Source organism: Pseudonaja textilis, chromosome 2, assembly GCF_049901715.1.
Source record: "Pseudonaja textilis isolate UNSWEBS1 chromosome 2, rPseTex1.2, whole genome shotgun sequence".
Lineage (NCBI taxonomy): Eukaryota > Metazoa > Chordata > Lepidosauria > Squamata > Elapidae > Pseudonaja > Pseudonaja textilis.
Window position 1 is genome coordinate 157722504 of NC_141991.1, and position 27821 is coordinate 157750324.

The 27821-nt window shown below is 35.8% G+C and overlaps 1 protein-coding gene across 1 annotated transcript; it reads left to right on the plus strand.

The window, feature by feature from the left end:
• On the plus strand, nt 1–27117 carry USF3 (upstream transcription factor family member 3). Its single transcript, XM_026713330.2, has 6 exons — nt 1–137; nt 12793–12854; nt 14668–14696; nt 15937–16019; nt 16524–16620; nt 18100–27117. The coding sequence occupies exons 1-6, from the start codon at nt 27–29 to the stop codon at nt 24462–24464; spliced, it is 6747 nt and encodes a 2248-aa protein (XP_026569115.1). The 5' UTR covers nt 1–26; the 3' UTR covers nt 24465–27117.
• The last annotated feature ends 704 nt before the right edge of the window (nt 27118–27821 follow it).

Genomic DNA, 27821 nt, shown 5'->3' on the forward strand with positions numbered 1-27821 from the left:
TCAGAGAGGGATGGGTGGGATTTTGTATGAGTGCACACAGGGATACGGGAGTGGGGGAGGGAGCGGCGAGGCCTCCCCGGAGGAGGATGGTCCCCTCGGTGGGGCTGCAGCTGCTGAGCCCACCCTATACTCCGTCGGTGAGTCCCTCCGGCCAGGGTCGCAGCAGGAGGACCGGGTGGCTGGGCGAGAGGCCCTCCAACAGCCTGGGCCTGGGGGGTGGATGGGAGGTCTGGCCCAAACTACAGTGGCTCCGCACCCGAAATATCCGGGGTTCAACTTCTGCCCATTCTCCGAGTGCAGAGCTCCGCGGGAAGCCTCTCTGGGTTCGTACCAGCAGGGCTTTCCCCTTCAGTCTCCGCTTCTGAGGCTTCCGCAGACCTGGTTCATAGAGCAAAAGACGTTGTCATCTTCCCTCTCTCCGGAGCCCTGTGGCAGGACCTGGTCTGTCCTTTCAACTGGAAAACCTCGGGAGCTCTCCAGAGGCCCGTAGGAAATAAAGGGAGTTGAGCTAGGTCTACTATTGACATGATGATGGAGTTCCACAGAAGGCAGCGCAGGCTACACCTAAAATGAGGAGTGGATCCTAGAAGGAAGGTATCGGTAGGAAAGGTTAGGAAACACGCTCAGGTCCGGAAATGGAAACGTTTTTGTTACTCTTTATTTACGTGATGTTTATCAAATATCCATCTTGATAAAAAATGCAGTTTGAGCATTAGATCCTTACCCCAGGGAAATGATAAAACAATGAGAAATACTTCGGACAGGCCAGTAGAAGGTGGTAATCTGAAGGCTCTCAAGACCACCAAGGCAGACCTGGAAATGGAATGAGAACTCCAGGACTGGAAAAACAATGCCTGGGAATAGATAGATGATGGCAAATGATCCATGCTGAAATGTTTGGTTGTAGGCCTGAAAATGCACACTGTCGTTGAGACCTGAAATCTCAATGACTATGCATGCCTTTTGACTTCTTCCAAGGGACTGGATCCAATGACTTCTTCCAAGGGACTGGAAGAAGTATCAGAAATGGGATAGGAAAGCTTCTGGGAAATGAATGAATCCTTAGGGATGGATATATCACTATTCCCAAGTGCAAGAAAGGGCTGGTCTTTTCAAATCTATATTATTTGGTGCTAATCTCTTATCTAGTACATTATATCACTGGGTTTACGTATTCATTCTCCAAAATTTCTTTCCCGGTGACTATTCCAAATATCACTTGAAATACGCTGCTTTTTAGAAGATTGGGGCTGTTATGTTTTTTAATCTGCATTTTGACAACTTGGTTATAGGATGTGGCAGACAAAATTTTCAAAAAAAAATATATTTTTAAATAGCAAGATTGAGTACAAGTGGACATACACCTGTGTCACAGTCAAAGTAAGACATTATAAGAAAATACTATTTTTCCAGAATACTGATTTAGAAGTTAGTAGAAATATACATCTGTAAATTTCCCAAACAGCATTAGTAAATCTCATTTTACTACTATAAGCCATAAACACTCAGAATGAGGAGGTACTGTACTGCACATCTTCCTTTATTAGGTATAACATCTTTAAAGCTGAAGGAATTATTCTAAAAAGAGACAAGATTTGATTGATTGATTGGATGGATGGATGGATGGATGGATGGAAAGATGTTTTATTACAAGCACAAAACCATATGTAACAAAGTCTGTAGCCAATCCAATAAGGACAATGTTATCCGTAAAGCACGACTAGACAAAACATAAAGCCAGAAAACAGTAAAACAAGACTGAAATTAGTGTGTAAAATCATGTAAATGCAGTAGCATAAAAATGGAATCTGAAATGCAAAAATAAAATATATATTAAAAGGCAACTGGTTAGTAAAAGGGATCACTGTTTTAGTAGACAGCAGAAAAGCTGATGATGATAGGTAGGCAGCTAGGAAAATAAAATATTATAAGCTATTGCCCAGTTTGGAAAATGCTTCTTTGCCTTAAAGGTTCTGTTGCTGGATCCCACCAGCAGATTTTCCCCATTCATTCCTCTGAATGCTGCATGAGCCTGTTGACATGATTTCTTTCATAAAAACCAAGGCAAGAAGATACATCGCCTATCTTTTTTAACCTCAGGCTTTTAAATAAGCATTTGGTAACTAGAACTGAGAGGAAAAAATGTTTTGAATATGGGCACTTGAAACTGAATATTCAAGACAAAATGGAACTTAGTTGGTACACACTTGCCTCATGTTTTGAACTAAGCTAAATGATAGCTTAAATCACTTTATCTTGCTTGGAGAGATCCTGTTGAGGTGATCTTGTTAATACTGATTTGGGACTTCATGATAATCCTGTTCTAATTATTATTTAGCTTCAAAAACTCAGACTAGATTTTTATTAATATTTTTGTGTTAGATGGGATAATGGTGAGCAAATCCTGGAAAAAACTTCTATAATTCTATTGCCATGGAAAGACAGATATTTGGTACATTTTAGACTTATTGGGGTTCAGATGTACTCCATCTGGGGGAACCTGGTGGCTGGTATAACAACAGAATTAATGATTAGCCCCAGGATATCGATGGATCTGGATTATTTTCTGATAGGTTCAGTGGCGCCAGACTAGGAGACTGGAGTTTTGTTTCTACTTTAGGTATGAGCCAGCTGGGTGACTTTGTGCCAATCCCACACTCTCAATTCGATTCACCTCACAGGGTTGTTATAGGAAAATAGGAGGAGGAAGGAGTATTAAGTATATTTGTTACCTTGACTTATTTATCATCACCATTCTAACCATTGTCTATCCATTGCAGGATGAAGACCTCTTCTATATGTTTCCAACCAATACATTTTTGAGCTTTCTTTTGCCAGTTGGGCCCACAATAGTTGCTGATGTCATCACTCCATCTTGTTTAGGTCTCTTGTGGACACTTTTTACCAAGTGGAATGCATTCTATGATTGCTTTAGTCCACCTGCCATCAGTTCTTCTTGCTATGTAACCAGCCCCATTTCCATTTCAATTCTTTTACTCTTTTAATGACACTGTATATTTCCTTTGTTTTCTAATTCATGTACAGGTCTTCCTATCTTGTCTTCTGATGCCGAGTATGTATCTTTCCATGGCTCTTTGTACCACTCGTAGCTTTTCTTTGTGAGGTTAGTGTCCATGTTTCACTGGCATGTGTTAGAGTAGGCAGCACACACTGATCGAAAATGTTTTTCTCCAGGAATAGGGGGAGGTTCTTGAAAATTACTCTTAACTTGCCAAATCTCTTCTAACCACATTTAACATGCTGTTCAATTTCCTTTTTTGTATCACCTTACATTGAGATCTGTTGGCCGAGGTCTATGTACTGGTCTATTGCATCTAGTTCTTCTCCAGATATTAAGAAAATATTTATTTGGTGAATTTATTAAATATAACCTAGCTCTTTTTCAGGTTTATTTTTAAGCCAAATTGTTCTCCTGCTTTGTGCAGCTCTTATATGTGTCTTCGTAGCTCTTCTGGGTCATGTGAGAAGAGAATGCCACCTACAAATCTTAAGTGATTCAAATAGGTGCCATTGATTTTTATTCCATCTTTTGCCCAGTCTAGTTTGCAAAACACATCTTCAACGCAAACTGAGAAAAGGATAAGTGATAATTGTATCACCTTTTCATACACCTTGTTGTATGTTGATTTCCACTTTAAGATAATTAAAGCAAATTGTCACTATTGTTTTTTCATATATTGATTGTAGTAAGTTTATGTAAGCAGTGTCTATGCCTTGGTTGAGCAATGCATTGATTATTGCTTGCTGGAATACTGACTCAAATGCCTTTTCATAGTAAATGAAAGCTATGCATGGAGGCATGGTATACTCATTGTGTCTTCCAGTGACTTGCTGAACAATCCATTGATCCATTGTGCTGTAACTACTTCTGAACCCTGCCTGCTTCTTTGGCTATGCATCATTTAATATTCTCAATACACTTTGTTATTATTTTAGTGAAAACCATGTAGATAACTGAAAGAAGGCTTATTGGGCAATAATTATTTAAATAATCTTGGGTCCCTTTGTTGTGCATAGGAATCATTTCAGCATTTTTCCATGCATTGGGTATTTTTTCTTCTTTGAGGCATCAAGTATAATTTTGCCAGCATCTTGTATAAATTACGACCACAAGACTCAACACTTCAACTGTAACACAGTCATTTCCTGAAGCTTTGCCATTTTTCATTGATTTTATGGCACTTGATACTTCCCGTACTAGAATATTTGGCATTTCCTCTTTTGTGGGTGTTGTTACTTTTGAATGATGTTGATCCTTGTATAGCTCTCAATAGAATTTTACAATTATTTCTAACATTTCCTGTCTTGTCCTACGCAGAGCCATCTTCATGTTTTAATGAAAAACTTTTTTTGTATTTTATAAGCTTGCATTTTGCTCTATTAATCCCTTTGTTTTCTTCAATTGCTTTTTTCACAAGCTTCATGTTAAACTGATGTGTTTCTTTGTGGATATATTTTCTTATGTTCTTGTAAAGTTCTACATATTCCAGTTTATTAGTTATTTATAAAAACAATAAAGGCAAGATATAAATAAAATCAATAAATAATCCTAACAATCAATATGTCTAAACTTTATAAGGAGAAGTCTGATAAGGAAATTGTAGCTATAATAGTATTAGTACTATTTGGAGCTATTCTTAAAAATAATTCATGTACTTCGATTATTTCAACATCTTAATTGGCTACTGGTTTGCTCTACTCCATAGTTTGTAGCATTCATTATGATTTTTAAATACCTGTTTGACTTTGGAACATACCATTTGAAAGGTTATATTCTCCTTTATGATCCATCTGAGTTGTAAGATCCTCAAAAGAGTCTTTTTTGGTTGACCTTTACCATGGTATAAGGAATGGTTATAATTGATAATTGATTGCAATCACAGATGCAAAGAAGTGGTAACTTTCCATAGTGAGTAAAGAACAAGGCTTGATGGCCTCAGGCAGCATACCGATACAGTTATGAGAAATTTGCACAATTTTTCAAGGATAAAATCATATAGAATAATGCTGGCATTGACACTGTATTGGACAATATAATTATCAAATTTATATACCTGGGGTGTCTAGTGCACCATATGAATATATGAGTCAGTTTTATTTTTTCCTTTCTTAAAGAAGGGGTGATGTTAATGGAAGTAAATCCACTATTTAGTTATTGTACCTATTATTATTGTATGTTCCTGCCTAGAATGCTCATTCTAAGTATTCCACTTTGCAAGTGGAACACCTGTCTTTAACAAGAAGAGATCCCTACCTTCTTAATAGAGACAGTGATAATCTTAATTAAGAATTTGCATGCTTGATTATCTTTAAAAAATAGTGATTTATGTTCAACATTCCTATGTATCCAAGCTATTGAGAGAATGGGGAAGTTGTATCTCTTAATTCCTGGGAGAATATGGATAACCTAGATTGTTTCCACTATGGGTTTAGATCTGGCTTTGTGCAAAGATGGCTTTGACCACTCTGAAGGATAATCTGTATTAATTATACAGATAGCAGGCCCAGGATGACACTTATGGAACTTGTTAAAAAATTAGATGCAGGTGGGACAAAAGGCAATTGCACTTTATTAGAATTAAAATTATTTTATTGGCCAAGTGTTATTGGACACACAAGGAATTTGTCTTGGTGCAAATGCTCTCAGTATACATAAGATACATTCATCAAGACTCAAGAATCATAAGGTACAACACTTAACAATAGTCATAGGGTACAATAAGCAATCAAATCATACTAGGAATCAGTCATTATAAATCGTAAGGATACAAGCAACTAAGTTACAGTCACAAGTGGGAGGGGAGGGGTGATAAGTGATGAGAAGATTAATAGTAATAGTAGTGCAGATTTTGTAAATAGTTGGACAGTGTTGAAGGAATTATTTGTTTAGCAGAGTGATGGAGTTCGGGGAAAAAAACTCCTTGTGTCTAGTTGTTCTGGTGTGCAGTGCTCTATAGCGTCGTTTTGAGGGAGGAGTTGAAACAGCTTATTTAAAAATTCCAGAATTAGGAGACGCACAATACAGTCTCCATCTCTCTTACCTTGCACTCTTCTCCTAATTACAGCATTTTAATACAAATTCAAATATTTGTCTTATATATTCTGTTGCAGCAATGAAGGATAGTGTCCCACAACAATTAACAATATTTTTATACTCAGTTAACAAGTTTCAGAAGTGTAAATAGGAAGATATTTAAACAATGGTAATAAATGTAAATATTATTGTAATGGAGATCCTTTAGTGATTGTGGTGAGGAAGTACCTAAATGGAGAGAGTAAAATTCAGTATTATTGAGGATAGATAACAATGGAAGAGCAGGGTGGGGAAATTGAAGAGTAAAACAATAAGAGAGAAGAAAAATATATAGAGATACAGGCTTTTCTTTTTCTAAAACCCAAAATGTCCATGAATAAATGTAGTAGTATAAATAGGACAGCAACCAGAGGGGTGGGGGGGGGCAATAAAAGAAGGAAAGATAAAGAGGTATATAGAAATATAAAATATCTCAATGTTTTTTAATTCTTTGATTATGGCAGTGTTTCTTAAACTTTTTGCTTTCAGGACCCCTTCCAATTTTTAAAACCTATGGAGTATCACAAAAGAGTTCTTGTTTTTATGGGTTATATTTATATTTTCTGAATTATAAATTAAAATTGCTGCATTTGTAGAATATATATTTATTGAATCATGTAAAAATAAGATTAGCCCCAATAAGTATTAACATAAATATTTTTCATGAAAAACCTATTTTAATAAACAAAAATAATGAGAAGAGTAACATTGTTTTAAATTTGTGCAAGTATCAATATCTGGCAATAATTTTGATTTTGCAAATCCTGAGAAGGTCTTGAGAACCCTCACTGGTCCTCGAACCACTCTTTAAGAAACACTAGACCATAGCATTTTTGAGAGAGAAGCTAGAGAGGACAGTGCTGCTTTGCAGTAGATTCACTCTATTGCTTGAATGTTATCAGAAGATAGTACTGAGATACTTCTGCTGGGTAGAATAGTGCAGAGGAATCTTGTTAGGTTCCATCTCAAGTTTGTATTATTTAAAATCTGTATGAAGCTGATGGGAAAGTTCATGTCACTAGTACGTCAATGATACACAACTATAGTTCTTGATTGGCGAGGTTAAAATGAACAAATAGGTTTCAGAAAGGGACAGATCACAATTGACCAATACTTTTATTTTACCTTGCTTCAAAAGATATCAGCAGTATTACAGAATGTTTTAATGTAGCATTTGTGGATTAGGCCTTTGATTCAGTATACAGTAGGTATGGACATTAGCCAATATTGATGCAGATAAAGATTTAGTGTATTTAGTATACTCAGTTATATTCTAATACATTTGCCCAAGTGAAAATAAGTTAATCTGTGTTGCTAATAGTATCAATGAAATGAATACTACAAGAAGGCTATATTGTCATAACCATACTGTGTAATCTTTATATAAATTCAGTAGTATGTTATATATTGGGTTTAGAGTTCTTCCCTCTATCTTTAGGTTCTTGGAATTTTTATTATATGATGAGGATTATGATTCTTCTTTCAATAATAACAATTGAATAAAATAATGTTTTCAAAACGTAGGTTATTGTGCTGAGAAATATCTAGAGGTTAAGCATATAAAATCCAAAGTTAGGAGAAATGATCTAATATTTAAATAGTCTATTGGAGAAGCCACCACAAAACAGTTTAAACCACTTAAATATTTAGAGTAATACTCAATAAAATTCTTTGTAAACTGTATATAGTAAAATGTTACCAATTAAAACAATTTGGACTATCATGATCTTTTTGTCCTACAAAAGGAGAACAATTGCTGGCACCAAGCACTAAAATTGTTCTCCCACAAATGCTTTAAGCAAAAAAGATGGAATGCCTATTGCATGAGATCTTTGGAAAACACACAAATTCAGTACTGTAATGTACTGAAAAATTATTTTCCATAACAATGTCTAATCATTTTGTTTTTTGATTACTGTTTCAGAGAGGACTTGAGATATATCTGTTGGCCCCACTAGATAAATCAGGCTAAGAATGAACTTGACAGGATAGCTAAAACTACTTTTATTGAGATTTGGTATAAAATAGAAGCTTGAAAGTCTGTGTTGTTTCTTCTCCTTTTTATAGTTTAGTGACTTAGGGAAGCATCTGTCTGACCTATTTCCAAATGTTATTTGGACATCCTAGACTTTAAAAATGCTTTAGCCCCTTTGGTTTAAGGGCTATATATCTCTGTCAAGGTAATATTCAGTATATAAAATACTTTTTTCAGTATTTTACAGTGTTTAAGTGTTTACTTTTTCTATTGCTGTTAAATGTCTGACTAAGCTGTAAATAAAGTAAATAGTAAAAATAGGCCTTGTAGATGCCTTTCTCATGTTCTATAAGGGAGATCAGTTAGCATTTTGGGAAAAGATTATCTGGTCCTGAGAAGGCGGAAAGATTAAGAAACAATTTGTTTAGTATATAATGGAGACTGTTGGAAGAGCTGAAAGATTAGGAACAGTTTGTAATGGAGAAAATATGTCTGTATGGTTACAACCTAATGGGATCAATCACAATCATCAGATGGAGCAGAAAGAATTGCTCTAAACTGGAAATTTCTAGACAGCCTACCATTAAATAATTGATCTGCAATTATTTTTTTTCTCTTATGAAAAAAGTGACTGATAAAATTTAAAACTGATTTTTTAGAGGAACAAGTCATATTTTATCAGCTCTGGAAAGATTATACAAATGCTAATAATAACTGTTCTATTGATAAATTGAGTGTTATGTGTAACTTGTGATTGAACATTGACTGTACTATTCTGGGCTATTCTATTATATTCTTTACAGAGTATTAAAAATGAAAAATACAATTAAAAAGTAATAGGAGAGCACTATGCCCTGTGTTATTCCACATCGATGAAATTACACCCTTAAACACTGTTCCACCTTGATTATAGATTAGAACTGTCCACTCAAGAAAAAAGCCACTGTAGAACAACCCCTAATTCTTGCTGACTAATGATGCTATGATCAAGACAGAGTATCAAAAGCAACTAAGAATTTTAAAAGGACTAGGAAGGATACAGTTTTCCCCATCAAGGGTTAGATGGTCATCAACCAATGTAATAATATTAATATTATTTCCATCTCATGGAATCTAGATAATCCATATCTTCTACCAATATCATTATCACTTTTTGAAGCTTGAGTTACTCCCCTCCCTTCAGCAAGTTGGTGATTAAAAGGAAGTTTGGCTGTATTCAAGGAGAGCTTTTTCAAGAGATATCACATAAATGCCTCTTAAAACAAGTGGCATTACAAGCAAGCATTGTCAATTCCCCTAATCCAGCCAATTCCTTCCTGCCTGGGGGAACTAGGAAAAGCATGAATCAAGTTGCATTTGGCAAACTCGTCTCATAGACAGAATCCTATCCACTTCCTTGAGCTTAATGAGCTCAAAAGTATCCTTGATTCACAAGACATGCACAAGACCATGTCTAATTGACATTTAGCTCTAGGACTTTCTCCATCAAGAAACCTGCAAAATTATACAGAGAGCCTGCAGATACCTTATCCCATCTTTGAGCAGGGTGGACATATAAATATCTTGGGATGTAATCAGGACAGAGAAGAATACACACTACCCAATAAAAATCTCCTTGGGAGCCTCCCAAGTCCACTAAAAGAGCAGTGAGTTCAGTAAGAGGCTCCCTCCCCAGCTGTCACTCAGTGAACATACTTCAAAAGTTATTGATCAGTCTGGTAGCCCTGTTTCTTCAGCATGTCACCCTGAACCTTAACTGCAGTCAAGCCTCACCTTCACCACAATGCCAATTTTCTGCCAGTATTCTTCCCTCGGTGATAGCAGAAGCAGCACTCTTTTGTCCTCTAATGAAAAATTCCTCTTTTACAAACTGCAAGCCTGGAGTAACATACTACAACTAGCCACAGATTAATAACCTAATAGCTAACTAAAATATCATCTTAAAAAAGAAGCCATTTTGATTTTCAAGAGATGGTGAAATAATAACTGCAGTTCTCTCTTTAAAAAATGTTCTTGGCTCTGTCTTGGATTCCGTTTAACTGTCACTCTTGTTTTCAGGACTGAGTTTCTCTCCCCTCACCCCCTTATTATTATTTTTCTCTTTTTCCTTTCATTTGGTCCTCCTTTTGTTGTTTTCTTGTGCACTACTGGCACTACTATATATTCTTTTCCTTCTTGCTTCTCTCTCAAAATAATTTCACAAGGGATTGTTTCTGTTCCTCAGTCCCTCTTGTATGGCTCTGGGAAAAAAATCAAAGATGAAAAAAGCACCCTGAAAGATCCCAGAAAAGGTCAAGGCAGAACCAGCATGGCAGCTATTTGATGAATGTATGCATAAAAATAAAGGTATGACTTACTTATGCATGAATGGGCTGAAATATATGTCCTAAAACAGGAATTATTTCAGCTACATTATTTTAAATATATATGAAAGTAGGAATGTATAGGATGGTAATAGTTGTTGAATGCTAAGCTCCAATGAATGGTGGTAATGAAATGCAATTCTGCGCGCGCGCGCACACACACATGCTTTAAACTGTGTACATGTACATGTAGCAAATTAAAAAAATCTGAACATGTGATTGATTTGATTGTTTCTGATAAAAGATTAAGAGATTGATTTTTTTTCTTAGAGCTCCAAAGAGCCCAAGATAAATAGAATGATAATTGCTGTTGATAGTATTGTATTCTTCTCTATATGGATAACTGGGAAAAATAACTCTTGGTGAACTTCATGAAACTTGGAAAGTACTTGTATCTGCTATGCTTATATTTACATTTATCACACGGACCATAATTCTGTCCTTTGTCTTCTTTCAGAAAGTAGTAATGCTCTCCTCTTCCAGCTCTGTATTCTTGCTGCTTTATACCCATTGTCTTGTTTTCCTACAGTAGCCTAAAAGTGATTTATTAATTGCATGGTAAAGAATATCTTCCACTGAGCGTGTTCCTCCATGTGATAGTTCTCTTTAAGGAAAGTTACTTTCTTGAATAATTTACTATTGCTCTTGTATTCAATTCCAAAAACCCTTGTCCACTGTTGTGAGCTGAAGAGTGGCCACTTGTTTATTCCATTCTCCTTATTTTTTTTTCCTGTGCTTCTCTATAGATTTTCATTTTATAAATGCTTTATGTATGTTCCATTTCTTTTAGGCAGGGAAAAAATAATAATTTTTCCTTCTGTTCCTTATGTACCCATCACCTGTATAAAGATTCATTTCTGCATGTTTCTTTTATTGGCTAACAGTTAAGCTAAATACAAAACACTTAAAAGGAACTTTTAATAGGGATTTCCCATTTATTTTCAAATTATTTTCTAACTGAAATTTGTCCTTTGTTCAGTTATGTATAGTTTTGGCTTGACTTCTGTTGGTATATTTAGCATGAAAGTGCATATGAATTTCAATATCATGTTATTGTTTGTTAAGTACATATATCTATGTTCTATTATGGTTTATGGAGTTTTTGATCTAGCATTATTTATGGTAGTAGATTCTTGATATGCATGCAGTAATAATATTTGAACTGATTTCTTTTTAGATAGAGAAGCATAGAGAAGCATATAAGTTTATCTAGTAATATATTAGAACTCCCTGAATTGTTTGATTTGTTTTTATGTTTTCAGGCAAGTTTTTCCTTTTTATTTTTTTTTCCTGATTAATATTTGCATATCTGTATTGTTATCAAGCATTTCAGATATATATTTTTTGATTATATATATATATATATGTGTGTGTGTGTGTATTCAAAATAGTGTATTTGAGAAAATGTTAACAAGAATCAGTGACATGAGTGCCAACCAATATGCCATTCTTATGTAGATTAATATTGGGTGATACAGGTTTTATTAACTAATAAAAATTAGACTCACTAAAGTTCCTGCACACATTTTACACTAAATATAAAATTGAATGTTGCTATTACTTTAAACATTCATGACTCAGAAATAGGGCTTTTTAGTCAGCCTTCTCATGCCTTTGTTGTGACCACTGGATGCAGTATCCCAAGCGTGGGCTCACCAATGTGTACTATCACTTAATATAATCCCTCTATTGATGTAGCCCAGGTCTGTGTTGGCCTTTTTGACGGTTGCAGCACAATGCTGGTTCATATTTCTGAAGTGGTAGTTCTACTAGGACACCTAGATCCCTCTCATAGGCACTACTGTTGAGTCAGATGCTGCGTATATATACCTTTGCATTTTTTTTCTTGCCAAAGTGCAGGAAACACCTTTTCCCCCCCACTGAACTGCATCTTGTTGGATAGGATCCAGTGTGTAAGTCTGTCAAGATCCTTCTGAGGATATCTTCTGAAGTGTTAGCAGTTCCCCCCAGCTTTATGTCATCTGCAAATTTGATGAGTTCCCCCCCCCCTAGATCATTTATGAAAATATTAAAATAAAATATAAACAAGGCTTTGGTATTTCAGACACGCACTAGTAAGCCAAATGGTTTGGTGGTAGGTACAAATAATATATGGGTAGTTAAATAGAGATACTTTACATTGTTGCTTCTGCTTCAGTGTTCAGTGAATAGGTATATTAACACCTTTGACAGTTTCATTAATAAGTTGATTGTGCTAATGTAAAATTATTTCAAAATTGTAGTGAAAGATTGCTAGAAACACAGATATAAAAGCTTGCTGAAAAACCATGCATTTTCAACTGTAATGAGAATTGATATAGTAGCTTCAAAGATGGTGATGAGTTTTTATGTTTTCCTAGATTCTTTTGCCTCAAACTATGACAGAGATGACAGAGAAAGCTCCTCTTAAGAAGCAGCACCGGTATGTTTTCAAGTTGCAAATAAGTATATGGTACAATCCTATCCTTGCTTCAGAGGAATAAATGATACTGATTTGAGTGAGATTGCATTGACCCTGTGCTTTGATTAATTCTCCGTTCCAGCCTCTGGAGGAAGAGATTGAAGACTAGAATAACCACAGAAAGGAGGGTGTTCTGACTGCAGGTTTCTGCTCACCCCATTTTTTTAAAACAGCCTGTACATTTGAAAAGGATAAAATAGGCATGAAAGAAGTAGGGCTGAGGAGGGCTCCAATTTTAATTAAACTATCATATTCTATTATTTTTAACAAAAATGAAAAAATACTGAGGTGGCCAGATACTACAAAAGTAGAGGAGCTATCAGTCAACATGATGAATAGTGGTGAACTATAACAGACTATGCTTTGTTATATTATCTGAGCTGTTATTTATCTGGAAGTGGCTTAACAGTAGTAGCTGTTAAGTAGCAGTACTGTCTGACCTGGTTTAATGTAGCATGCATACATATCAGTAATACTAGAATTTAATCTAGCAAACAAATCCATTTATTAGTTAAATGGTTCAGCAGGAATTTACTGCAAAATATGGGGGAGGTGGGAGGTGTGTGTGCAAAAATATACTGCATATAGCTCTCCATCCATTCCATGCCAGTGTGAGAAATATGCCTTTGTGATATAAACAGTTATTGCATTTTTTTTTATATGAAGTTTCTTGGATTTCTTAGAAAACTGAATACAAAAGCATCTCCTTTGAAACAACCCTAAAATCAGATTAGTGTCCATTTTGCTACATTTTAGAAAAGCAATTGCATTTTTAAAAAATAGACATGGAACTGCTAGTAGCGAGCCTCCACCCAGAGTTGTTCTTTGCTGCTTGCTTGTTCTTCAAATGCAGATGTTTTTGTAATTGCAGATGTAGCTATAAATTGTTTTGTACTTTCTAAATGTAAGCAACCCAGAGTCCTTTGGGATTGGAGGAGATAAACCTAGATCAGTTAATCAATCATGTGGTATTTGTGTACATGTACATATACATACACACAGTCGTTTTAATAGATTTGCAGGGACAGTAATTGAAAAATAAATTATTTGGTGTAGCATCTATCAGGATAATAGAGTGTTTTTCACATGACACCCTTCTTTAAGAAAAAAAGGAAATGCAGTAATGAAATGCCAAATCTCACAAGGTTGCCAGTTACCAGTACATTTCTGCATTCCTGCCATGACAGGGCCAAGCTTTTCTAAGGTCCAATACATGATTTCTATTCTATTCAGATTTAAGAATAAATGTCATTGAAGTAGGGATATATGGAACATTGGCAGGAAAAATGTTCTGTAAACTTGTTTTTATGTAAGAAATTTATAGGTATAAAATTATATTTTAAATTTATGTAACATAATCCCCTACTCTGGTACACAAAAAAATCTATCGATTACATATGCATTTATAATGTTTCCCCTGTTCCTTATGTCTATAATATTTGCTAACACTACTGGTTAATATTTGTTAACACTACTGGTGACATAATAGTGATCCTTATTGTAGCTTTTGTTCATAGCTTGAAGTTCCACAAGAGAATCAATTTTAAAGCCTCATTTTGTGCCTGTTTTATGTATGCAATTTTGTGCATATTTTGTGCGTGTATGTTTTAGGGAATATATATTTTCTTGTGTTAAAAATAAACAGGCTAATTAGTTATATGCTACAATATTCACTGTGTATAGATGGTTGTCAGAATAGAAGAATATTGTTTTACAAATGGTTATGGATTTAATACTTTAAATAGCAATAAATAGTTCATATTTTTTTAAACAGGAAGAAAAACCGTGAGACTCACAATGCAGGTAAGAATTTAGTAATAATTTTTATTGAACTTTAAAAATACAAAGACAAACTAATACAAACTAAGAAAAATGCAAAAAGACCAAAATATGTGTGGGTATGTGAGACTTCCTTACTCTTCTGAGTTGAAATCCACGCATATATATCATTTTTCTGAATTATTATTTATGTGTCTCTTTTAGCTATTGAAACATCAATGAGTTTCATTGTGAATCTTGTGTAACATCATTAACGAATCCTATCAGTTTTAAATCTGTGTTCAAAACAGCCTCATTCTCAGTTCTATCCTTTTCTATCTCTTCTTTTGAACCTGTTTATATATTCACAAGCAATCTTAAAAGAAAATTCTGAGTACACTTTCGCCAATTATCCTTGAGTTCTTCCAGAGTTAAAATACTTTCTGCCATTGTATATTAATGTGTCTGCATCTTAGTTATAATTTTTAGTTCTTTCTGATTACCTCTAGTAACCAGGTCTTAAATGTTCTTCTCTAATCCTCATTTTCTAAGGGAAAAATTTCTTACACTTAAATTCAAAATCTTCATATATTTTTATAAGATTTTAAACATACCATAAGAAATATTCTTGTAATTATTTCTTAATTTTTTATGGTCAATCTGACCTCTTAGCCCATTTAAAAACTCTTTAAAATCAACTTTCTAATAACCCCTTTGCTGCTTATTTCTGATTTTATTCTTTAAGCTCTTAGACTTACATGAAATTTTTTTTACCTAGGAAAATCACCCAGCATAATAAAAGTTGTCCTTCTGAAATTTCTTAATATTCAAAAAGCAGTTTACAAGTCACTTCCAGGGGAAGTGATTAAGTACAGAAGTAGGCAAACCCAATATCTCTTTGAAGGCTCTGAACCGCAGTTTGGACAAAATGAATCTTCCAGCATCCAGAGCTCTAAAACCCATCAGAGACACCTGATGTATAGTCTCATTGCAGGGAGCATCTGTATGAAGAATTATGGTAGATCCCAGAGCCTCTCCTTATTCTGAAGAGGAATTCAGGGAATTGATTCATTCTCTAGCTCCTTTTTCCACTGCATCAACTCCACAATCATGAACTCATCTTCAGCTGACCATGTTTCTCATTTGGAAGGAACTTTAATATTGGTGGAATCCAGATGATTCTTTTAAGTATGCAAAACCAAAGACTATCAAAACAGAAAAGAGTTATTATTTCCAAGCAAACTGTAATTATAAATATACCTACAATGGGTTCTGTTTTTTATAGTGGAGCGGCATCGAAAAAAGAAAATCAATGCTGGTATAAACAGAATTGGTGAGCTAATTCCATGTTCTCCTGCACTGAAACAGGCAAGTAGGAACTTATATTAATACCAGCTGTATTACCAGCTTTAGAGTTGATTCTTCTAATGTCCCTATTCAAACAATCAAGACTTGGGATTAATAAATTGAAAATATAGTCAAGTTTTAATTGTGAAATACAATTAAATATAGTGTCTTATTACAGTTAGCTTGTTTAGTGACTACCATTGTGACTGGCAGTTCTGTCATTAAGTGAAGTGGCTATCAATCTTTTAAAAATATATATTAACAAAAAAGATTATGTGGAAGTTGGATGAAATTGATTATAATTTTGAAATTGTCTAAATCAGTTGCAATAGGAGATATATAAAAAACTTCTAAGCAAAAAAGCTATGAAAAATTTTCTGGAAAGATTTTTGTTTTGTGAAAGTTTTCATTATGTAATACATTATATTAGCATGGATCGGTGGTAGTGTTAGCTTTATTAGATTTAATGTTTTGTTACTTTTTCCTTTGGACATTATAAATCAATTCAAAATCTCTCCTTTACAGAGTAAGAACATGATTCTGGATCAAGCATACAAATACATAACAGAAATGAAAAAGCAAAATGATGAACTCCTGTTGAATGGAGGAAACAATGAACAAGGTGAATAGATTATTCTATGAATGTAACGTTTTATAGCCTTTCCTTATTTATCTGGGGCTGCTGCAGAAAGCCTTATGGACCATCACCAAACAAAATGAAGTACCACACTGTCTTCCTTCTGTGACTGAATTATTTCAAACTATTTCCACTTTAGGAAGAAGGAGGCTCTGTTGCTACAAGGTGGTAAGCTTTCAGTTTATAGCATTGATAAATATTCTAAAATATTCCACTGTTACTGTATATCTGTGTTAATATTTAATAAAAGTAATTAGCAAATGAAGCTTTTACTATTCTCAACATTATATAAAATTGGCACACTTGTTTTTATTGCATACAGGTTTTAAAATAAAGGTTTGCGCTGCTCCTCCTTTGGTTTGTAACTATTAAAACTTTCCAGCAAATTCAGCACTGTTTTTCCAAATCTTTATGGTTCAAATTATTATTTTCTTTGATCTAATAATCTAATAGAAATAAAGTTACTACTAATATTTTAATTAAAATATTGGCTCATTTTACTTCTTACTACATCTGCCTTGGTATGAGCTAGGATTGTTGCTTTCTTGGAAAGAGTTTTTATGTGAAAAAAATCATACAGGTAATCCTCGACTTACAACAGTTCATTTAATGACCATTCAAAGTTACAAGGTGATTTATGACCATTTTGTACACTTATGACCATTGCAGCATCTCCATGGTCATGTGATTAACATTTGCATGCTGACAACTGATTCACATTTATGACAGTTGAAGTGTCCCGGAGTGATTTTATCCCCCTTTGCTATCCTCTGAAAAGCAAAGTCAATGGGAGGAAAAGATTCACTTAACAACTGTGTTGCTAATTTAAAAACTGTAATGATTCATTTAAAAAAATGTGGCGAGAAAAGTCGTAAAAAGAGGCTCACCTCACTTAATAAATTTCTCACTGAGTAACAGAAATTGTAGGCTCAATTGTGGTTGTAAGTTGAAGACTACCTGTAGTTAAAAATAGGAAAGCAGATCTAAGTCTAATGTGTAATTAATAACTGAGATTAACAGCAATTTAATTATTTTTAAATTTTATCCCATTGTATTAGATCTATATTTTCACCCAAATTATATGCCAAGAATAGGATCACTAATTTCTTTATATTAGAATCTTTAGGATTTATTAGATTTTACTGCATATTGTCATTGATTATCCTGTAACATTTAAATAACCATTTTCTTCAATAGGAAAGTCCAATATGAATTTGAATAGTAATAATAAAAACAACAGAAATAGTTCCTTTTTAAGAGGGCCTCTACACCTGCACTTTTTCACACATTAATCAGGAATGAGGCACTGGATTAAACAGGAGAATGAATACAACCCCAACTTCACATAGCAATTTGGATAATAGCAGGGACAGGCTCAGCCAAGTGCCATCAACCATTTAATCGACTAGATTTTTCTCCGCTTTTTCCTAATTAGCATTTAACTTCTTACAATTCTCTCTGCAGCTGAAGAAATAAAAAAACTCCGGAAGCAATTGGATGAACTCCAGAAAGAAAATGGGCGCTACATAGCATTGTTGAAAGCTAATGACATTTGCCTTTATGATGACCCTACCATCCATTGGAAAGGGAATCTTAAAAATTCAAACGTTTCTATTGTAATTCCGAATGATCAGACACACAAGAAGAAAGAAAATCTGAAGAATACAAATATTTCTGTTGTTATCCCCAATGATCAACTGCAAAAGAATATCATTGTATATTCCAATGGCAGCCAGTTTGGTGGAAGTAACCAGGGGCCATCAGTCCAAGGAATAACTTTTAATATAGGACATAATTTACAGAAACAGACAGCTAACGTTGTTCCTGTCCAGAGGACTTGCAACACTCCTGCAACCATTTCTAGTATTTATTCAACAGCAATCAAATCAGGTATTCAAACTTCAGTTTCATCATTAGTATCAGGCCTACCAAATACAGACAAAAAAACTCTTGAGCAATCTACCTCTGAGGACAAGCAAGGCACATCTACCTGTACAAGTGCTGCCAGTTCTGTGAATACCTCGCAGCTAGTAAGACTGCAGAGTGGAAAACAAATTTCATCACAAGATGAGAATGACATCTCCAAATCTAAAAATAAACAAGGGAGTTTGAAGCTGATTGAGGAAACAAGTGTACCAAGCCCCAGCCTTTCTTCCAGTGTTAGTATAGATGTGCTTCATTGTCAACAAGAAAATATACCAACAGAAGTGGGTTCAAGAAGTGGGTCTCTAGGAAGCTGTGTAATTTCTGCCGCTGACCCAGCCTGTGCTGCATCTATTGGAAAGGCATCCACAGGAAAGGTCTTCAAAAGCCTAGATGATAGAGCTCCAGAAGAAACCCCAAAGGCTGTAACAGAATTGAATATAGCGCCTGCTACTACTGTAGAGAAATGGTCTTTTCCCAGTTCTTCAGGTGTTGGCATTCCAGAATCAAAAAGCATTGGTAATCTTATGAGAATCACTTCAGCTGGAAATACCCAGACCACCTGGACTACACTGCAGCTAGCTGGAAGCACTGTTCAGCCTCTAAATCATACTCCATCCAACATAATGACAGCCCTTTTAAATGAGCCAATTAATGGTGCTAGTATTATAGCTTCCACTCCAAACAAGATTCTGGCCAATGCCGCTGGTTTAAATAACCCCCTAATTCCAGATGAACACCCAGTTGACCAATTGGTTGTTGGCTTGCCTTCCTATCCATCTTTACCTATTCAGCCACTAATTAGTAAGACACAACCTAGAGCACAAATAGCAAGCAGCCTCCTTCCCGTGAATCCAGCCATGCAAGTGATTCAGGTGTCTCAGCCAATAACCTCCCCTATCAATACATCACCTATTAATCAGAACATTGTAATTCTCCAGCCTCCTAATGCTAATTCCTGTCCTCCAGTGCTGAGAGCTGAACTCCCAAATCAGACTGTTAGCCAACAGATTGTAATAATACAAACTGCTAATCCAAATCCTCTCTCTTTTTTCTCAACACCACCAGTTGTTAAAATGCCTGTGAATGGAACAAATTCTGGCAATCTTATACAAAGTGCCTCTGGCCCTCATATGTTTGGTGGGAAACATCTTGTTCATATTTTACCAAGACCCTCCTCTTCAACATCTTCTTGCCTGACACAAACATTTTCTGTTTCAATGTCTAACCAAAAGCTTCCACAAACCATTTCTTTAAATGGACAGTTGTTTGCATTAAAGCCTATGAAATCCTGTTCTGGAGATTCAGATCAAACCCCTATGCAAATTATTCAGCCTACCACCAGTGAAGATCCAAATACCAACATTGCCCTCAATGCATTTGGTGCTTTAGCTAACCTCAATCAAAGCATATCACAGATGGCTGGCCAAAGCTGTCAACAAGTGTCTGGCAATCCATCTACCAACCCCAAAACTGTTAGTAGCCAAACCACACCAATATCTCCTGCTTTGCTAACAGTGACAGTACCTTCCTCTTCAGCTGCTGAGAGTTCTCGATTAACCTGTACTTCAACTTCACTAGACATTTCTCCCCCCAAAGCTGCTAGTTCGGGTTCAAAATGGTCTAATAAAAATGCAGGTACTAAGAAAACCTCAGTAGCCAGCAACAGCCTTGCATGTCAAGTAGATCCTGAGAAAGAATGCAAAAAAATTGATAGAAATATGACAACTGCATCTGAACATTCAGGAAGTGACATATTGCTTGAAAATATGCCTGTTTTGCAGTGCTTAGCTGTACCACAGGCAAACTGTAGAATATCACAAAATGATATACATGCTTCTGATCCTCACACCAAAGATAGACTGAGAGCTGAACAGAACATGGAATCTACTCTGACACCTGATCTGAATGCAGCTGGAGTGCCTAGGTCATTGTCTCTTGAATCATCCTTGTTGGGTCAATTTGAGGTAGTTCCTGCAATTTCCACAGACCGTGCTTCTCCACCTCTTCAAATATGTAAATCTCAAACCAACTCAACAGCAAATTCTAAGTTATCAGAACTATCCAAATGTATATCCACCAGTCCTTTACTACCCTCTTCTTCAGATTCTCCAGTGACAATTTCTCAAATTTCTGAGACGTCAGTTTCAAATAGAGAAACAAATACAGAGAATGTTCCCAGAACAGAAGTCTCAGAGATCTGCAGGATGGAACAAAATTGTTCCATTGTAATGCAGGCCTCAGATTTATTGGAAGAACAGGGCCTAACCAAAATGTTTTCAGAGTTTAATAAAGTAGGAGATGTACAAAAATCCTTTTCAGTAGAGCACCCCAGTTTTTGTACCCAAAGCACAAAATCAAATATCAGCTCAGATGATAATTTGGGAAGGAAACAAGAACTCTTGCTGATAAATGCTGAAGAAGAAAACCTCACACGCTCTAATTCTTGCACCTCCGACCAGGAAGCTATCACTGCAAATAGGCAAGTAGATTCCCCCATGTCAACTAGTTCAGGTAGCAGTTGTGGGTTTTCTGTTGCATCCATGTTGCCAGATACATGTAGAGAAAATGTTTCCAACAGCACTTTGGTGAACACACATAGCACTTGTTCATTTTCAGAGCAAACAGATATTGTAGCACTGGCTGCAAGAGCAATTTTTGACCAAGAGACTCTTGCAAAAAATACAGGAACAGTGTCAGGAACCTCTATTTCCAAGGGTAGTAAAGTAACACCTCTAGGAAGAGACCAACCATTCAAAGCTCACCCAGTGAAAAACACTAATCAAATGGAAACGGGGCCAAACAATTTCAGTACCCAGAATTCAATGCAAATAAACATTGAGTTGTCTGCAGAGAAAAGTTGTTCTGTTAGACTGGAAATGGCTGATACAGCTTTGCAGATTCCAACTCCACAACCCTCAAACACCTCAAGCTTGAATGTGAATAATCTCATCCATCCAACGTGCATCATACATCCTCCAGTAAGCTGCTCAGGTGTACCATCATCTTCAGATCGAACAACTGTTTCTGTATCTGGGACTCCATCTGTCCCTGCTAATTCATATATGACTCAGTCTCCAGGACATTCTCCAAGGTTGATGGCAGAGTATCCTTCAGAACAGTTATCTGCTCTTCAGACTAGTACGATGCAAGGTCCACAGATATGTGAACCCCATTTAAAGCAGCAAAGACAAAGCCGCAAAGAATCAGCCAAGCGTTCTGTTCAAGATGATCACATGCTTTCTACATCAAAGAGGCAGAAACATTGCCAGACAGCTCCTCTACAGCTTGAAGACATGGCTCTGTTGAATCAAACAGCTGATGATATTGAGGGTCAAAATCAAATCCGTGTGAATCCGATCGCCCCCAACTCATCTAATCTTGCAGTATCAGTGAGTAATCAAGGACATACCAATGGCCATAGCAGGTTATTTCAAGCCAGCAATTTTGTGTCACCTACTTCGAGGCAAGCTGAAGTTCAATGTAATTCTCATCCACCTATCCTTGATCAGGCAGGACAACATCTGCAGCCTATCCAACATGCTCTCTCTCAGAGTATGGCTCATCTTCAGGCTAATCACCCATATATAAAACCGCAGCAACAGCAGGCTGGACAGCTAAGAGAAAGGCATCAATTGTATCAACTTCAGCATTATATTTCTCCTGCAGAAAGTTCTGTACACTCTCAAACCCATATTGCCCATCAGCAAAGACTATTGCATCAAGAGGCACAGCTGCAGAAAAAGAGAAGTCTAATTCAAGCCACTCAGCCCACTGCACTTACTTTACAGCAGAAGCATCATGGAAATGACCAATCACGGTCAAAGAGTAGCCAGCCACATCCCCATCACTCCCAGATTCAACAATTGCAGCAGCATTATCCTTCTTCCCAGCCTGAGAAGAATTGTGAGAATTCTGCTTTGAGTAGAACTCATAGCCACCCACGGAGCCATCCAAGTCAGGACATTCTGCATCAGCAGTCATCAGATGTGGGCAGCAGACAGCCAGGTTCTGGAGTTCCTTCTGAACATGTCTCAGGACATAGTCAGATGCATAGAATGTTGAACTCTAGGGCTTTGGAGCAGCAGATAGTGTCTCAACCTAGTATTGTCTCTAGACCAGATGTTCCCTGTCTCCCTCATAGGCAAGAAAGAAATAGAGTTAGTAGTTACTCTGCAGAGGCACTTATTGGAAAGTCTTCATCTAATTCAGAACACAGGCTAGGAGTATCCATGCAGAGCTTCAAAGTGTCAGATCATCTTGAAATGAGAAACTATGCTGATATATCCAGGAATAAAGAACTGGTAATTCATAATACACAAAGTCGTGTATCTGTAGATCATCCACTTGGATCAGACATTCAAAGGCTCTCTGAGTGTCAGACATTCAAGGTGAATGCCATTAACCAACAGCCTACAGGTAATTTTGATGTGCAATCTTCAAGAAGTAATGAAATAAGTAACTCTCTCAGGGGTATGCAGACACAGAGTTTTCGACTTGCCCAAAATGCTGGACCACCAATAGACAGACAAAAAAGGTTGTCTTATCAACCAGTTCAAAGCATTTCAGCAGGAAATCCTCTCCCTCCCCAAAGAGACAATGAGAATACATGCCACCAAGGATTCATGCAGAGTTTACTTATTCCTCATCTTGGAGATCAAGCAAATGGAAGCCAAAGACCAATTTCAGAGCATCAGAGAAATCCACAGTGTGCCAGTTCCTCAAATGTTGATTATAATTGTGCCCCAGCAAGAGAAAGTATTCATATTCGGAGGGAAGGTGATGATCAGAACAGAGAAAGTTGCGACATGTCTCTTGGTACTATTAATAGTAGGAACAATGCTTTAACTATTCCCTTCTCAAGTTCTTCTGGAGATATTCAGGGCCGTAACTCAAGTCCCAATATTTCTATCCAGAAATCTAATTCCATGAGAATAACAGAGAGCCATGGAACAAAAGGTCACATAAATGCCTCAGCTTCTAGCAATGTACATGGAGCTACGCGTCTTCTTCACTATGCACCAGTTTCTCGTGGGAATGCTGACCAGGTTCCTCCATCTGTTCGTCAAACCAATTCTTCAGCCACTGATCGATCGAGACATCCTTTACAGGATAACAGTGGCTCTAAAATTCGCCAGTCTGAAAGGAATCGTTCTGCAAATCAGAGGCATGGGAATGTGTTTGAACCTTCTCTTCCCCAAATCCCTTTATCCACTGGTGGAGGAATGATCCTTGGACGACAGCAGCCTACCCTTGAAAAAAGGGGCAGCATTGTACGATTCATGCCTGAAGGGCCACATGTCTCTCATGACAGTACAGCTGTTGATCAGCACACTCTGTCTCAAAATTTTGGATTCCCTTTTATTCCAGAAAGTGGAATGAATCCCCCAGTAAATGCTAACACTTCATTTATTCCACCAGTAACTCAACCCAATGCTACCCGAACAGCAGCTCTGATTCCAGTTGATCCTCAAAATACATTGCCATCTTTCTATCCACCATATTCTCCTGCACATCCCCCCCTGTCTAATGACATTTCAATTCCTTATTTTTCTAACCAAATGTTTTCTAATCCAAGTACAGAGAAGCCAAATGGTGGAGGTTTAAACAATCGGTTTGGTTCTATTTTGTCACCTCCCCGACCAGTTGGTTTTGCTCAGCCAAGCTTTCCTCTTTTGACAGATATGCCTCCAATGCATGTGGCTAATTCATCACACTTGTCCAATTTTAATTTGACTTCGTTATTCCCAGAAATAGCTACAGCTCTTCCTTCAGATGGATCAGCAATCTCACCATTGCTCTCAATAGCAAATACATCTGGTTCTGACTCTTTGAAACAATCATCAAATCGGCCTGCCCATAATATAAGCCATATTCTCGGTCATGACTGCAGTTCAGCTGTGTGAAAAGAACGGGAAGGGGTGAATTTTTTGGATGCCCATTTTTATCTGTGTAATGCATATATACTTGTATAGATTTGGATTAATCATTTGTAAAGATTTATAACAATCACTCTGGAATCCTTTCATTTGCAGGTTATTCTTGGGCTTACACATAAACACTCAGATTGCTTATGCATCTCTAAGTGCAAACTAGGTGTTAAAAATTTAACCTGTTTCAGCAGCCTATGATAATGTGACACTCTTCACCCTTCTATTGTAACCATCTCTTTGAAAAATGGGACTAGGAAAACAAACTGAAGAATTGTATTTATAATCCTTGGAAAATAATGTTTTGCACGATGTATGGAGAAAATTTAGATCAATTTTAAAAACTGATATAAGCATCTCTTTGTTATAAATTATTCAGTTTCAGTTTAATGCCATGCTTAGTTTCTGATAACCTCTATGAAACCGTATGGAAATCATTGCTTCATTTTCAAGATTTCTAGTTAACAGGAATAGAAATAATAATGTAGTAATTTCCTCCCAATCAATATAGAATTCATTCTTTTTGCCACTGATTACCATGTGCTTTCTCAGGTATTGGGTTGTTGTTGTTTTGTCTTTTGTTGTTTAAAACCCTCTTAGGAGATTTCCTCCCCTCCCCTTTTTTTACATTTATTATTTTAAATTTTCTCTAATAATAAGAAACTAGTAAATGTTGATATATGAGGCTGCAAAATGAACAGGAAGTTATAGATGTTTGTAGGCAAACTAATTACATATATAAACATAATTTTGTCAAGTCAAAGGAATTATGATGAAAGAATCACATGGTATTTAGTGGAATGATGGTCTTGACAGTATGAGAATGAAAGTGTCTCTGTCTCACACACACACGCACACGTACATACGTACACATGCACCCAGTTGATTTAGCATTCCAAAACACTGGGTCAAGCAACAAGGAAATATTTTTGTCAGGCTCAAAACAATTTTAGTACACCACTTTGATTTTTTAAACACACTATTATTGTTTCTATTTGTCTCTGCACACAGCTGATGGCAAAGTTATGATGGCATCAGTACATCACTCTCTAAGGTATTTTGATAAATTGCTAATTCTTTGTTTCTTTTATAAGGTTCTACAAAGCCCAATTTGAGGCAGAGACTTTACTTTTGATAGTAGGAATGAAGAAAGTCTTCCTACAATGAGTGGCTAGAGATGTTTGCTCTTAAAAGTATTCTCCTGTATTTCCAGGATTTACTGGGTTAGAATTTTTGCAGAACATGTTAACAGATCAAAGAGTTTATACAAATAGGGCTAGATAGTGTATAGTTTTACTTTCTTTTTCTTCCCTCTTATGAGTTGGCTATGCTACTGTTTACAGAAAACAAATTCCTGCAATCATATTAAAAGGATGAAAAAAAAACCCAGATAAATGCATAACAAGTAGTGCGAATGAAACAGTCGGAAGTGAATTGGATAAAAATATATTGACCAGCTGAGGAAATCAGTTTCTTGAAGAAATTTTCTATGCAATAATGTGTGCTTTTATGATTTCTGAGAATTATTTTTTTTTCTGAAAATTTATTGGAAGCGTCTGATGCACAGATGAAAAAAAATGCACGTAAATGGCAGAGTATTTAATTAATAGGAGAACCTGTATTCCCTTTTCATTGAGACAGCTGTTGTGCAAAGAGGGAGCCTTGATTGAAGAATATGATATTCTGCATATTGGCTTGTGTAACAATTTTTGTGACAGTAGATTAAAAAAAGTATTGAGACTTTCATATGTATTTATATAAACCAATAGTTACTTTCTGAGCATTTATCAGTATTTCTTGTTAGAATTTTTGGTAGATGTCAGTATAGACTATTACTAGTATTTTGCAAGTGCATTTTCATGCGGAAATATATTTTCAATATAGCTCTTGGTATTGCCTGCAGTGGTAAAACTGCTATTGCAGATAAATTTAGTTTTGATTATTAAAAGGGATTGTGATAAGCAAAAGAGCACCAGCTCCCTAATGAGATTCCATGTACTCTGCAAATCCCTTTTTTCTTATTTCAGGTAATAGTGCCCTTCAGTTAAAAATGGCATGAAGAAATCTTTAAAGAATGCTTTTAACATTTTGAAATTATTAAAATATTAATATTCTGTCAATTTATCTTAAATTATTTCAGGATTCTAACTTTAATACAAATCTCCCATTGTATGATCTCATAAATTCTGTGATCTTATCACATTGTCTTATTGACACTGATCTGATTTGAAGCTTCTCATATGCTAGAAAAGCTCATAAAGCATTGGGGACTTCTGAGATTTATAAAATCCGTAAGATGTCAATTTTTGGATGCGTTGATTGATCTTTACTTACTACTTGATTGATCTTTACTTACTACTAAGTTGCTATAGGATGCAATAGTGGATGAATCAGTTGAAAAAATGGAAGCTATAGATCACATGGGATGTATGTTTATAATACCTTAGAGTTTCTGTTGGGTATAGATAGTCACACCTTGTTCTTTTAATGGGAACAGTTAAAGAGAACTTGCTGTCACACAGCACAGTAGCCTACAGGTTTACATCCTGCAGTCACACCTTTCTTTTGCTGCTCTCCTTCAAGGCAGTTTCCTTGTGCACATAGAAGACAAATAAAACTTTTGTCTAAACTTTCTCTTGTTTTGAAATTAAGAAATGTATGATGATTGTGCTACACTTTTCAGCAAATTAAGAATGTATGTTTATTGTACATTCTGTAATATTCTATCTACTACTTAAGGTCCCCCAGAAATTTTCAAGATTTTGAAGATAAACTTGTAAGGAACGTTTATTATTGTAAATGAGGTTTTTTTTTTATTTTAACATCTTTTACAAGTTGAATGCATTTGTATGTAAATACCTGCAACATTGATTTTTTAAAAAAAATTCTCAGATTTTTATTACATGTAAAATTATATTGATTGTAAACATTGTATAGATATAAACAAAATAGTATTTTATTTTTAAACATGTACAGTTTGTGCACTATCATTTTGTGTTCTGCTTGTGCTTTGTAATTCTTCCCCTACAGGAAAAACTAAAAGCAAAACCAATTATCTTACATTTAAATACCCAAAGTTTAAGATTGTAATTTTTAAAAAGGTAAATAACTAAAAGTCGAGCAATTCTGTCTGTGGTTTCCCATTAGTTTGTTCCAATTTTATTTCTCCAACTGCTCGGCCATAGTGAGAACCTCAAAATAGCCAGGCTGATTCTTGGACACAACATAAAATGTTGTCAATAGTGGGTCATTGCTTTGATTGCTATGCAAAGACAGCATTGCTTTGATTGCTATGCAAAGACAGTCAGTAGTTTGCTGATAGTTTTCAGATCT

Bases quoted from the DNA above. Each gene is read 5' to 3' on its own strand.
- USF3 (XM_026713330.2), top strand. From the start codon at position 27: ATGAGTGCACACAGGGATACGGGAGTGGGGGAGGGAGCGGCGAGGCCT. The intron at 14,697-15,936 runs GTAAGAATTTAG...TGTTTTTTATAG, and splicing joins CCGTGAGACTCACAATGCAG to TGGAGCGGCATCGAAAAAAG. The intron at 16,020-16,523 runs GCAAGTAGGAAC...TCTCCTTTACAG, and splicing joins GTTCTCCTGCACTGAAACAG to AGTAAGAACATGATTCTGGA.